Source organism: Varanus komodoensis, unplaced genomic scaffold, assembly GCF_004798865.1.
Source record: "Varanus komodoensis strain SLA01 unplaced genomic scaffold, ASM479886v1 scaffold9, whole genome shotgun sequence".
NCBI classification, from domain to species: Eukaryota; Metazoa; Chordata; class Lepidosauria; order Squamata; family Varanidae; genus Varanus; species Varanus komodoensis.
This window is the reverse complement of record NW_025336598.1, coordinates 27,584,709-27,598,017: the sequence shown is the minus strand read 5'-3', so window position 1 is coordinate 27,598,017 and position 13,309 is coordinate 27,584,709. Positions and strand designations below refer to the sequence as shown.

General features: G+C 42.3%; 1 protein-coding gene across 1 annotated transcript in view; it reads left to right on the top strand.

Moving 5' to 3' along the window:
* The window catches only part of METAP1D (methionyl aminopeptidase type 1D, mitochondrial), a 99,939-nt gene that overhangs the window by 43,634 nt on the left and 42,996 nt on the right, over positions 1-13,309 (top strand). Inside the window, exon 2 of the mRNA XM_044418043.1 lies at positions 10,562-10,731. Coding sequence (XP_044273978.1) covers positions 10,562-10,731 — 170 coding nt within the window. The remainder of the gene's footprint in view (positions 1-10,561; positions 10,732-13,309) is intronic.

Here is a 13,309-nt window from a genome sequence, read left to right as displayed (position 1 = left end):
GTCAGTTGAGTTTGAGACCCCTGGTTATCCACTTTCTGATCACCTGTTAGGAGGATGGGTTCCCAGCCTGCCTCCCATCTCTTTCTTTCATTCATTCATTCATTCATTTTTATACCACCCAATAGCAAGCAACCGGGAGCCAATATTGGCTCCTCCAACAGGTGATTTACATGACCTAAGCTGTTGACTCTCTTTGGCAGTGTGCATGCATTTCATGACGAGGGATCAGGAACTAGAGTACAGAGCCCAAAGTGGCATATCCGGATATCCAGCACTGGGAAACTCAAGATGAGCACTTTTTGTGTACAGCGTTCTGCATGTACACCTATCTTTCCTTGGTTTGGAGAGACTGTGGTAGGATAGATTAGGTATTGACAGTACACCGAGTGGATGTTGTGAGAATTTTGTCAGAGTTCAGGTATAAGGAGGCAAGGGTATTTTAACGAGATATGTAAAGGAGGAGGGGGAAGTGATTTGATGATTAGAGAGGAGGTGGCAAAGCCAACATAGGGAGACAGAAATAAGAAGAGATAAGCCACTGGAGCAGAGGAGATAAGTGAGGAGGCAAATCAGGGGACAGAGGGAAGTATAGTGATGTATATAAAGTAAAATTAGAAGGCAGGTTTATGTGTATTTCTGTATCATAAGATTGCACTGCATCAGTGCACATTTTCATATAGTCTTGGAGAATTTAGCATCCAATGAGTATTGGCCTTAGCTAAAATGAATGTTTTTAAAGGATGGCTCTAAAAGCATGTAAGCTACACTTGCTAATCTTAGAAGCAAGATGGGGTTTAAGCAAATTTTTCTGTAGTGAGAGGATGCGATCTGGTTCTCAGTATAGCTTTGCCTCATCCATGATTAGCAGAATAAATTATGCAAAATAAGCAAATTATGCATTTACTTCCGTTGCATCATTTATACTGGTCACGTAATTTAGCATTTTAAGCACAGAATTTGGGTTACATTGAATAATATTTTTATTATGATACACAGTGCACTAGAAAGTATTGATGTAATATCAAGAGTAAGCACCAAAACAATCATTACTTTAAATCTGTGTTTAGCAGCTATGAGTTTCTTTTTCTTTTTGCATTTTTATTCTCATGTAGCTATAGGGGCCTCAGTCAGGCGCAGAAACTTTACATACCCGCTAGGTGCTTCTAAGATTCAGACTAAACCTCTTCTAGAGTAAAAAGGGGGGAGTAGATGCTAGATGCAGATTTAAAGTAATGGCCGGTTTGGCCCTAAAAGAGGGATTTAGAGTCCACTGGCCAGCTACAGCAAGTTTCTGTGGACAGCCATTTTGGCATTATCTTTATACAGAAGGCAGAAGTTCTTGGAGATGCTGCAGCTCCAGTAACCAGAGTAGTGGGGCTTAATACAAGCTTGAATGTGGGAAGAAAAGTTGAATCAAAGATTGGACCAAAGTTGAGATGGTTAAGACTTATAAGATGCAGGAAGTAGTAGAACTTTACTATGACAGAGATATCTAGTAAGAAGATAAAGTAGTTAAAGATACCCACCCCTTTCCACCGGTTCCCATGCAATACTTTGGAACAGCCGGGACATGCTTTTTATGCAGTATTTTTTCAGCCCCAGAAAGGTGGGCCAATAGAGGGGACTTACCACCAGCAGCAGCCTCTTTAGAGGACCTCCAACCAAAGCAGCAGCCTTGGGCAGTGACCGGTGGGTGGTGCCAAAGGGCATTCCCCATTTGGTACCCGTTCAGAGCATGTTTGGTGCTTGTCTAAGTGGGACAAACCCTCACCGATTTGCAGTTGCTCAATTAAAGGTATGGCAGCTGATTTGTTTTAGCATCTTCATTGTTTTTATCATATATATATTTTAATATAGTTCTGGGTAACTTTGGGAGGAAGGTCATGGGTAGGGTGAGGTACAGCATTGGAGGATCAACAAGCCAGCTGAGGAGAAGGGAAGCTAGATATCTTGCACCTGTCCCCTCTTCTGTTTCTTCCCCCAACTGGATGATTCCCAGCAGCCTTTCCATCTTGCTCTTGGGCCTGGTGCTGCTGCTAAATGCCAGGTGGGCCCAGAATAAGCTCTCCCCCATTCATGAGTTGATTGTGGATGAGGGGGCTGACCCGGCCTGCATTGCTGAGACCTGGGCGGGTAAAATGAGAGGGGTTACTCTCTCTCAGCTCGGTGCAGCATCAGCATTGCCTCAGGGGTCGGGGAGGGGGGTAGTCATGGCCTATATGAGTATGATCTCCCTTTCTGGGCATCCCGTCCACCTCAGTGCAGGTCTTGAGTGTTTATACCTTGACCTGGTTGCTTGAGACAGATTAGGGGTTCTGGTGTACCACTCACCTCGCTGCCCATCAAACACCCTGCCTGAGCTGACAAAAGTGGCCTCAGATGTGGCATTGAGGATGCCCGGGATGATGCTTCTGGGAGATTTCAACTTTCATGCTGAGGCTGTTTTATCTGGGGTGGCTCAGGACTTCATGGCTGCCATGACAACCATGGGCTGTCTCAAGATGTTCTTAGTCCGACACATGTAAAAGGACACGCTCTTGATCTGGCTTTCTTGATTGGGCAGGAGGATGGTGATCTGGAAGTGAACGGATTAACATCAACTCCCTGTCATGGGCAGATCACTTCCTATTCAGATTTAGACTTTTGGTTCCTTTTCCCCTCTGCAATGGTGGGGGACCTTTTAAAATTGTTCACCCCTGGAGGCTAATGAATCCTGATGGTTTCCCCAGGGCTCTGGAGGAGTTCCTGGCTGGTATGGCTGGTGCTTCTGTCAAAGCCCAGGTTGCTCTGTGGAATATGGAGATGGCTCAGGCCATTGACACAATTGCACCCAAATGTATTTTCCTTGGGCAAGCCCAACCAGCTCTCTGGTATACGCCTGAGTTGAGGGCAATAAAGCAAGAGGGGAGATGACTAGAGTACAGGTGGAGGAAAACTCATGGGTTAGGGCTCATGATCAAGCCTGCTCTGTGGCAGTGAGGGTGGCAAGGAGAGAGTTCTTTTTCACCAGGAGAGCTTTTACAAGTGACTTGTGGCCTTCTACAATCTGGGCCAGAGGAAGAAACTGTGAAACCCTCAGTAGCGTGCTGTGATGAATTTGCCCAGCACTTTGAAGATTCAGAACGGAAACTGCCTTGGTTTCCCTGTGAGATGTCCTTTGACAGGAGGAGTGCAACCCTGTTGATTCTTCTCGACTTCTCCGAGGCTTTTGATACCACTGACCATGGAATTCTTCTGGATAGGTTAGCTGAGTTAGGAATAGGAGGTACTGCATTGTGGTGGTTCTGCTCCTGCTTGACTGGCCAATTCCAGAAGGTGATGCTGGGGGATTATTGCTCTGCACCATGGCAGTTATGCCATGGGGTACCCCAGGGCTCTATTTTAACCCCTCTGCTGTTTAACAGCTACATGAATCCACAGGGATTCTGGAGGTATCTGGAGGTATGGGCTGAGATGTCATCAGTATTTTTTTATTTTTCGATTTATATCCTGCCTTTTTCCTACAAAGGGCTCAAGGCAGCTTACATCTCCTCCTCCATCAATATGTGGATGATACTTAGCTCTCCCTTTCTTTTTCATCAAATCGAGGCGAGGCAGTGACTGTTCTGAACTTGGTAATGGACTGGATGATGACCAACAAAGTGAGGTTCTATCCTGACAAGACTGAGATGCTGTTGCTGGAGACATTCAACCTGTCCTAGCTGGGGTTGCCATCCTCCTGAACAACAAGGTTTCCAGGGTTCTCCTGGATCCAGCTTAAGCTGATATACCAGCTACAACTCTATCTGGACAGCCAGAGACTAGCTACAGTGATCCATGCTCTGGCAAGCTCTCGGCTGGACTACTGCAGTGCACTCTATGTGGGGCTGCCTTTGAAAAGCGTCCAGAAAAGCATTCAATTAATTCAAAATAGGGCAGTAAGGTTGTTACTGGGAAGTGGCCAATGAGATTATATAACGCTCATCCTTTTTCAGCTGCATTGGCCACCAGTTGAAGTCCAGGCCTGATTCAAAGTGCTAATATTAACTTGGGCCAGGTTATCTGAAGGGACACCTCATCCTGCGTGTACCTACCCAGGTCCTAACATCTTCTGGGGTCCTCAAGGAGGTCTTCTAAATGAAGTAAAGAGAGAGGCTACCAAGAGAAGGGCCATTTTGGTTAGGGTGCCCCAATTATGGAATAAGCTCCCCAAAGAGGTACACCTGTTGCCACCTATTTTTTTGGCACTAGGTAAAAACCTTATTATTTTCTCAGAATTTTAATAGTTAAAAATTACTCTTGGTTTTAATATTGGGTGGTATAAAATGAAATAAATAAATATCTTCATAATTTTTACAAATTGTTGTTGTTGCTCTTGGTGGTGGTCTTTTGGAGCTGCACAAATGCACACTTACGGCTATCTGATATAGTCAGAGTTGTCTGGTCAATATACTTTTAAGGTTCAGCTGTCAAAGGGAATGTAGAGGGAAACAGGCACAACAAAACCGCATATAGGGTAGTTTGTACACAGTAGCCAAGCTACACATTGAAAATAACCAGTGAAGGGGGGAAAGGTTGCACCAAAAGGGGGTGGCAAAAATACCTTCCCCTTAGCAATGTAACCATCTCAGTTTCAAGTGGTGAACAGACATTCTCAGTGACCTCCATATATTTTGTACTTACCTGGGTCTGCAGCTACTGCAGACTGGGGAGATACTAATGCCCTACCTTTTGCTACTCCTTTTCAAGAGTACCTGCTGCTGTGGTTGCTTCAGTTCCATGGCAGTTCTAACCCTCGCCCCAAGAATGTGGCTGAATGCAGTAGAACGGAGGCCCTCAAACTTTTCCACCACGGGGCCAGTTGAAAGGTGCTGGTGCTGGGCGTGGGCTGGAAAGGTGGTGCCGGAGGTGCGTGCGGGCGAGCCACTTTTCTGCCACTTTTTTTAACTGTCTCAAAAATGTATGCATTTTTTAAAACTGGGTAATAGACACAGTTTCTTGGCTTGGAAGTAAGTGGAGAGGAAATATAATGCAAATTTACTTCGAAGTTGTGAAGTCTGCATATATTTCTCCTACATTTATTTCCCATCCATGAAATTTGCATCCATTTCCTAGTTTTTAGAAAGTGCACATTTCCCAAAGTCTCCCCACCCCACAAAAACACTCATATGTGGTAGAAAGGTATGGGACAAAGGATGCACCCACACTTGTTCATCATCTACAGTGTTGTATTCCCAGTCACTAGGTATGGGTATGAAAGCTGGACAGTGTAGAAAGCTGATGGAAAAAAGCTGGTGCATTTGAAACATGGTACTGGAGAAGAGCTTTGCAAATACCTTGGATCAACAGAAAGATAAACAAGTGAGTCCTAGATCAAATCAAGCCAGAACGTTCCTTGGAAGCAAAAAGAGCAACACTAAAGCTGTTGTACTTTGGGCACATCTTGAGAAGACAAGACTCTTTTGTGAAGACAAACATACCAGGGAAAGTTGAAGGGAGAAGAAGACTGGGAAGGCTCAGTAGGAGATGGCCCAATTCCATAGAGGAAACCACAGCCTTGAGTTGACAAGAGCTGAACGGGGCTGTCAAGGGCAGGGCATTTTGGAGTGTTCATTCATGGGGTCACTGTAAGTCAGAGATGACTTGATGGCACATAATAACCACAACAGGGAACTGTAGTAACTCCAATGGCAAGGAGCTGCAAAAAGTATGTGTATTGGCTAGTATCTCCAGGGAAGTACTGAAAATGTGGAGAGCACTGGAAATTGTCAGTTCGGCACTTGAAATCAAGAGGATCACCTTGTTAAGGGGGAGATACTTTTGCCACCCCCTTTTGTTGTACCTATCTTCCCTCCCATTTTATCTGCAATTTTCAGCTGACAGCTTGGCAACTCTATGAAGATTAGCCTATATGTAGTCTTGTCTTGTCAATTTCCATCTGTGTTACCAACTGTGCTTGCCTCCCTTTGACAGCAGAAACTTAAAAGGACATCACCCAAGGCAAGACTATATCGGACAGCTATAAATGCTCACTTGTGCATCTCCAAAAGACCAGCACCCACAGCAGCAAAATTAAAAACACCATTGCACAAATGTCTAGGGCCAGTCACCACAATATGTATTTCATATGTATGTATGGCTTTTAAATACCGTTCTTTAGTAAAAGCTCTGTAAATGGTATACAATCGATAAAAACCACTTAAAACACACTGTAACATAAACTGATATCAATGGGACATCAACAATAACATTCAAATTTAATTAACAATTATTATTATTAACAACAACAACATACCAAAATATATCAAATAATCCACAGCAGGTCCATGACAATGTGAATAAAACCAGTATAAAAATTGAGTGCTCCTATTTAACAGATAAAATTGTGGGAAAATAAAAAGGTTTTAACCTGGTACCGAAATGTATAAAGGGTTGGCACCTGGCATGCCTCCTTGAGGAGCTGCTGAGCAGGCCCTCGCCCTTGTGGCCCCCTCCTTCTTTTAAAGGTGGCTTTTGGAGAAGGACCTCCGTAGATTATATTAGGATCCGGGTAGATATGTATGGGAGGGGACATTCCTTTAGATCTTCAGGCCCTAAGCTGTTTAGGGCTTTATACATTAATGCAAGCACCTTAAGGCTGACCTGGTCTTATTTGGTAACCAATGAAGCTGGTAAGGAACAGGGCTTATATGACCTCAAATGTGCATTTTTGAGGCTCTGAAAAAAACCCCTGCATGGTAACAAGTGAGGAGCAATAGTAATCAGAGTGAAGAGGGAGAGACAAAGCAGGTTTGGCCACAAAGGACACTGCAATACTAGCTGGAGGACTAGAGGGGGAGAATAACGCACAGTGAATCTCATTGTCTCTTGAGTGCACCATGTGTTGCCCCATAGACACCCTTCCAGTCTTATTTTCAAGGTGGGATAGCATGTTGTGTGAACCTGCCCATTGCCTGTTGGATGCACTACAGATTGTTCCATTAGCAACCCACTTCCCCAGGCTTATTTACAGGGTGGCTTGGCATGTTGTGTGAAACCCCCCCCCCCCTTGTTTACATGTTAAACTCGGACTTGACAGAATAGACTGGAGAAAGTTTGGCAAGACAAGGATACAGAATCAGATCTTGAGGGACCAGGAGTGTATGGGGAAATGGTGGGCTGTACTGGAAGACGTAGGCCAAACCAGCTCGGGGGGAGGGGGGCTATAGGTTGCCTAACTGAACTTACAGATCAGTTATGAGAGAATTTTTATAGCCTATTGTGTATGGAGAAATAGTAGTATCTATAGTACTTGTACACAGAAATTGGTACAGGAAACTATGAGACTGGACCACTCCCAACGGTCCCGAGAAAGACATTTTTTCAATAAGGACAGTAAATTGTGTGTGGGTTGGGGGAAGGTTGTTCTTATAAGATGCCATAATGGAAGGTGCCTTTCTTGTTTTTCGAGCTACTTTTTGCATATGCCCTTTGTAATTAGCCACAAGGCTAACTCGGTGGTCTACATAGAAGAGTGCTGTAGTAGTGCCACTGAAATTTATGACTCCTGATAGAGTGTGATCATCAAGGGATGCCCCTTTATGGAAAGTGTGCCTATTCAACTGCCCAAGGGGGGCACTTCTGAGGTCTCTTTTGGAGTCTGTTCTCCGAGCCATACATGGCAAGTTTTTCTTCTCCAGGCTGCACCTTATTTTGCCTTTTGCAAGCAGGGGCCAATAAGCCTCTTCCATGCTTTTGTGGAGTGGATGTCAAATGGTATGCACCTCCAACAGGCTTTCTGATGGATTTGTGAACTGTTGGCCATGTTCAAGGCACCGTTTCTTCATGAGTCTGTTGGACTTTCTGTCATATACATCTGTTGCTCCTGTTCCTAGCAGACATCTTTATAGACGTAGGAGGCAAGCCCCATATCTATTGAAATAACATTGGCGGCAGCCCTCTTTCCCTTCATAACCATAGGGTGTCCTCTTGCTTGCCTCTGCAAGGAAGATTTAAGCTCTCCCTTTCCATTCCTGCCCATTTAGCCCATATACTATACTTGTGGGATAATGGGGAGGAGAAAGTTGCTGGTAATATGTTGCGCCTCTGTCATCCCTTGAGGTGCTATACAAATCTAAGCAATTTTCGCTTACTTGCCACTTGTCAAAATCTGGAAAGAACATTATGAACGCTGCAGAAATTCTTCAAATGGCAGCTCCTATTCAGCCAGGTCTTTTGTTCTGTATTTTTTGGGCTCTTGAACAGAGTGTCCCACTGTTCTAATTAAAATAAATGGGTGAAGGCAAGCTTCTGTATTTCATATGTTCTATGGAATATAAGATGAGGAGGGAAGTATAAAAGAAGCTAAATATTTTACAAATGCTGAAGGGGAAATGGCTCTGCCTTAGCTACAAGGGGTGTATTTTGTAAGAGACAAATGAGTAGAACCCAAAAGCTAGTGTCCTTGAAGAAAACAAACAAAGCCAAGTTTTTCCCTAACATATCCTAAAACTAACATTTTAAACATGTTAAACAAATCACTGAACGGGACAAAAAATGCAATAAACGGCAGGATCAGATGGAACTCTATACAATATATCAATTCGTAAGCCCTATAATGGGGTATCTCTCTGAAATCCAGGGTACTCTTACAAGCTGGAATATACAGCTGCTTTCACAATTAGACCCTGCAATAGATAACCTGTCCTATGAAATTCATTAATATTTTCAAATGAAATGGGTCAAATCCAGATTTAGTCATACATGGAACAGACCCATAGAAATCAATGGAATCTAAATTAGTCCTAATTAATTCAACGCAGTATCTCCATCCAAATGTTTTGCAGCTCAGTTCTAAACATGTTCATTCAGAATTAAGCCCCATTGAGTTCATTGGGTTGTACTCCCTCAGAAAAGGACCTAGGCCCTTCTCAGTCTTAATGGCGATGTGGACTACCGGACCAAATGATTAATTAGAAGGGAAAGACACTCAAGGAAATTAAAGAATGCCAGTATATGCATTCCTTTATCGGCACCTCTGGATGTCTTCCCGAACCTGGTAACCTGCAAATGTTTTGGTCTTCAGTTCCCATCAGCCCAAGCCACTGGCAGTGGTCTGGAATGCTGGCAACCTTTCCCCGCGCCCCCTGCAGTTGGGCTCAGTCTCTTTAGATTACTCGGTTTGCACCATCTTTGTTACTCCTTTACCAAGCTCTTTCTCATGCTTTCGATTTTGGTTTTTCTCTTCTCCACCTTCTAGCATCTTTAGAGTAAGACAAACAATATTTGGGATCCGCTGATGACTTGAGTGAGTTGAGTGGAAAATCACGTATGTTCACTTAAGGCAAGCCTGCTAATTCTCCCGATCTCCCTGCTTCCCTGCAGCCACCTGTGTGCCATTGCACACCACTCCAGAGGAGCCCATGAGCCTCTGTAGTGAATTTTAGGGAGTGGTACAAAGGGTTGCTTGGGAAGGAACCAAGAAAGTCTTGTTGCTTGATGAAATGTGGCTTATCTGTCTCCGGATCCAGTACATTATCTGAGTTCCTTTTTATAATATTGTAATTTCACTCTATACAATGTACACGGAGTGACAGATGAATGAACCTGAGATTAATGCAGCTATTTAAATTCATGGTAAATAAAGGTATAGGAACAAATTACTGAAAAGTGTTCAGAAACCGCAATGAAAGTAACATCAAAGATCACTGATCACCATAACAAATATAAAAATATTTAAATAGTTTAAAATATTGTGAGAATTACAAAAGTGTGGCACAAAGATGTGAAGTGAGCAAATGCTCTTGGAAAAATGATGCCGATGGATTTCCTCTATGCAGGGCTGCCGCAAACTTCAGCTTGTAAAAAACACAATATCAGTGAAGCTCAATAAAGCAAAGCACAATCAAACAAGGTACGTCTGTACCTTGCATTGTCCCTGTATCTTGGTTTCTCCCGATAATTTAATGGACTGTCATTTAATATGGCTTAATTTAAGTCATTATTCTCTGCTGCAGGAGCAGGAAGACTTTAGTTTGTAGGATCTACTTTGTTTTTCTAGAACCCTGAGGTCCACCAATTGATGCAGCCTTAGCTGCTGCAAAATAGAGAATCAGACAAGTGGACATAAGTAAGACTGAAAGAACAAAGTGCCTCTGAGCACATGTGCCACCCAGGAATTTGTTATCTGTACTAGAACAAAGTTCTTACATTGTTCCACTCAAAAATCCATTTTTGCGTTTCCCAAAAAAACATTTTTTCCAGCAACCTATTTTTCGAAGGGGGGTATTTAATTGTTGCTGTTATTAGACAATCGGAATCAGAAACCCTCGCCTGTCTGACCTACCTTCTGCTCATCCATTCTCAGCCATATTTGTCAATTTGCTAAATATATTTAACTAAACTAAAAGATCCTGATGTTGCTCCCAGCAGTACCATCTGTGATTATAAATATGCTGTGCTTGTAAAGATACAGCATAGCAGAACTTTTTGTAAGCCAGTTTTTGTTCATATTTTAATGTTATTACAACTTAGTAATGTAGTAATAAAAGGTCATTTAACCATTACTTTTATGTAGAGATTATATCTGTATCTCAATTCACAGGTTGTATTACTGGCCATCAGCTACTTTACTCTTCATCAGTTGATTGTATCTACTTACCCAAGCAGTCAAGCATTCATCAAAGAAGGCACCTCTTTTTTCAGAGACAAAGCAATGCTCCTTATAGCATAGTCAGACCAGCTATGGTTTCTGCAGCTCATCCAGTTCCAAAGGTACTGCAATTTCTATTATCTGATCCTTTCTTCAGTCAATATAAAGGTTGACAGCGAGTGATCAAGTATATTCATCCCCAACAGCTGGGAGTTTGAATCATGGTTTTGTTACCAAGACCTGGGATTTGATATTGGAATACTGGTGTGCAAAGTTTTCTGCTCCCTGCTATGCTAAAGAGAGCGCCAAATCAATTTCTCAGCCAGTTTAAATCTGATGCTCCTTCAGCTGCTGTGACCCAAATGTGATTTTTTTTATAAAAATCTCTTGTTTATAAAAAGAAAGTTATTGTGCAATTGGTTATAAGTCAAGTCAATAGGAATTGACCACACTTGAGCAAAAATCATAGTTCTTACAGTGTACATTTTTAACACAGCAAGCTTAAAAACATTTCAGTGCAACTCCAGTATTGCTGAATTGTTCCCAACTAAAATGAAATGCATATTAATACGTCTATCAGCTGCCCTGCACTGTGTACTTTATCAAGTAAGCCTTCCTGTTACAGGTTAGAAGTAGTCTTTTGCAAGTTCAAAAAGTATATTTTACCCCTCATTCAAAAAGTGTGTATTGATACTGTCATTTTGTTTTTGGGGATTCATTGAAAGCACTAGCTTGGGCTGTTTAATTGTTGTGATTATGTATATTGCTTTAGACATGCTTTTCCTTAAACTGGGTTCATTTAACTTAGTTTAAGAGTGGAGCCATACAGCCTGATCTTCTAAAGATTCAGTTAACTTAGTTCCACTAAGTTGAAGGGCCTGTTCTCATTTATAAATAATAAATATGATTAATATTATTGTGATATATGTCAATATAAGTTTATAGAGGACTGCAACTTTCCAGTTGGCACCATTAAAAACAAATGTTTTTAAATTAAAGACTGGGCTACCTCACAAAGTTGAACCAAATTATGTGGAAATGGGTAACATTTAATTGAGTTAGAGCAAGAAATGTAGAATTTTCATTTATAAAGCACTATTTTATTTGCAAAGCTGCATTCTAGTATATTTTTCTAACTATTCTATGATGTAGGAGTCTCCAGTTCCCATTTTATAGATGAGTTGTTCAAGCAAAGTGAGTGCTTTGTCCAAGGACAGCAATGATCCTATGATTGAGAATTGTAGGTGAGCTTTGTGGATTGCATCCAATTTTAGTCCTAGATAAAATAGATCCATCGAAATGAATAGGATTTAAGTTATAAATAATATTGGATACAACGGTCAGCTTTGATACTTTCCAAATTCTCAGATGCAAGTGATAGCACTGGCACTGGTATTCATGTATACATGGGTATTCTGCTCAGGACAAATGCGGTAGCAAAAGTTTAAACTGAAAATTGATTTGCATAGACTGTGGAATCCAGGTGGTCAGATTTTTATTCAGAATAATCTGCACTGCTGTGGATGAATTTGTTCTCTAAAAATAGTGATTAGGCTCCGATTTGACTCATTCCTTGCCAGCTAACACTAGTGCAGTGCTGAGGTGCCTGCCTGTTTGGTGCTTTTTTGCCTTTTGGCTTTGAGATCAGAAGACAGATAGGGAATAGTGAGGCATCTGAGGCATCCTCACTAAAAATACAGTGTAAAATTTAACTTGCCGTTATGCTGTGTTCCAAAGCACCCATGTTTCCTTATTCTGGCCTAGTTTTATTTATATGTGAACTTGCATTTACTTCAGGCTGCATGTGGGGAATTGTACAGCCTTCCAAACAAAATACAAAACCAAAAGAAACAGCATCTCCTTTAACATGCAAAACTGGCATGTCCGGGTGCTAAGTTCTAGCCTAGCCTTTATTCTGACTTGCCAATTTTCTTTGTAGGATTTTTTTTTCCATTTTGGTAGGAAGGGGCATTCTGTTATATGAGTCTCCACCTGCAGTGGAACAGTCCAGTCACACTGGTTTATCACCACAATAAGAACTAGTCACATTCTCTGTCCAAAGGCAGGTAAAACTATACAACCAGACTGCAGCAGAATGGAAAAAGAGAACATGTATTTCAGTAAAGGTACTGGTAGCTTCAGATAAACAGAGCAAAGAGAAGCAAAATTTCATACCTCAGTCAAAGGCAAAATTTGACAAAAGGGCTAGCTCAGTCCTGGGATCTGGTGCCAGGATCCAAACCTATTTTATTTATTCATCCATCTATGTATCCACCATTCCTTTGAAGAAAATTAAAGCATCTAAGGGGGCAATCCAGTGGCACCTGGGCAGCATCTGATGGCCCAAAGGATGGTTTGGATTCCCACTGGAGATCAGAGACAGCACCCTGACCGCCAGTGAGGGAGTTGGAGGTTTGCTTTCCCTCCACCTTGCAGCTGGTGCAGAAAGAGCCACCTATGCTGAGAACTCAAACACAAATGAGGGAGGGAGGATGGTGGGTGGGGAAGGGTCCTAAAGCACCAACTGCAATGCCTTCATTAGTTGGGTAAAAAATTACTGAAAAGGGCAGGGCAGGAGGAGGGTAGGCAAAATTGCCCCAGTGCTCCTTCTGCCTTGCACAGGGTGATTGTAAACATCTGAATTCAGGGCCTCTGCATGTCAAGACACAACCCATAGGACTGTGCCCCTACAAGGAGAAA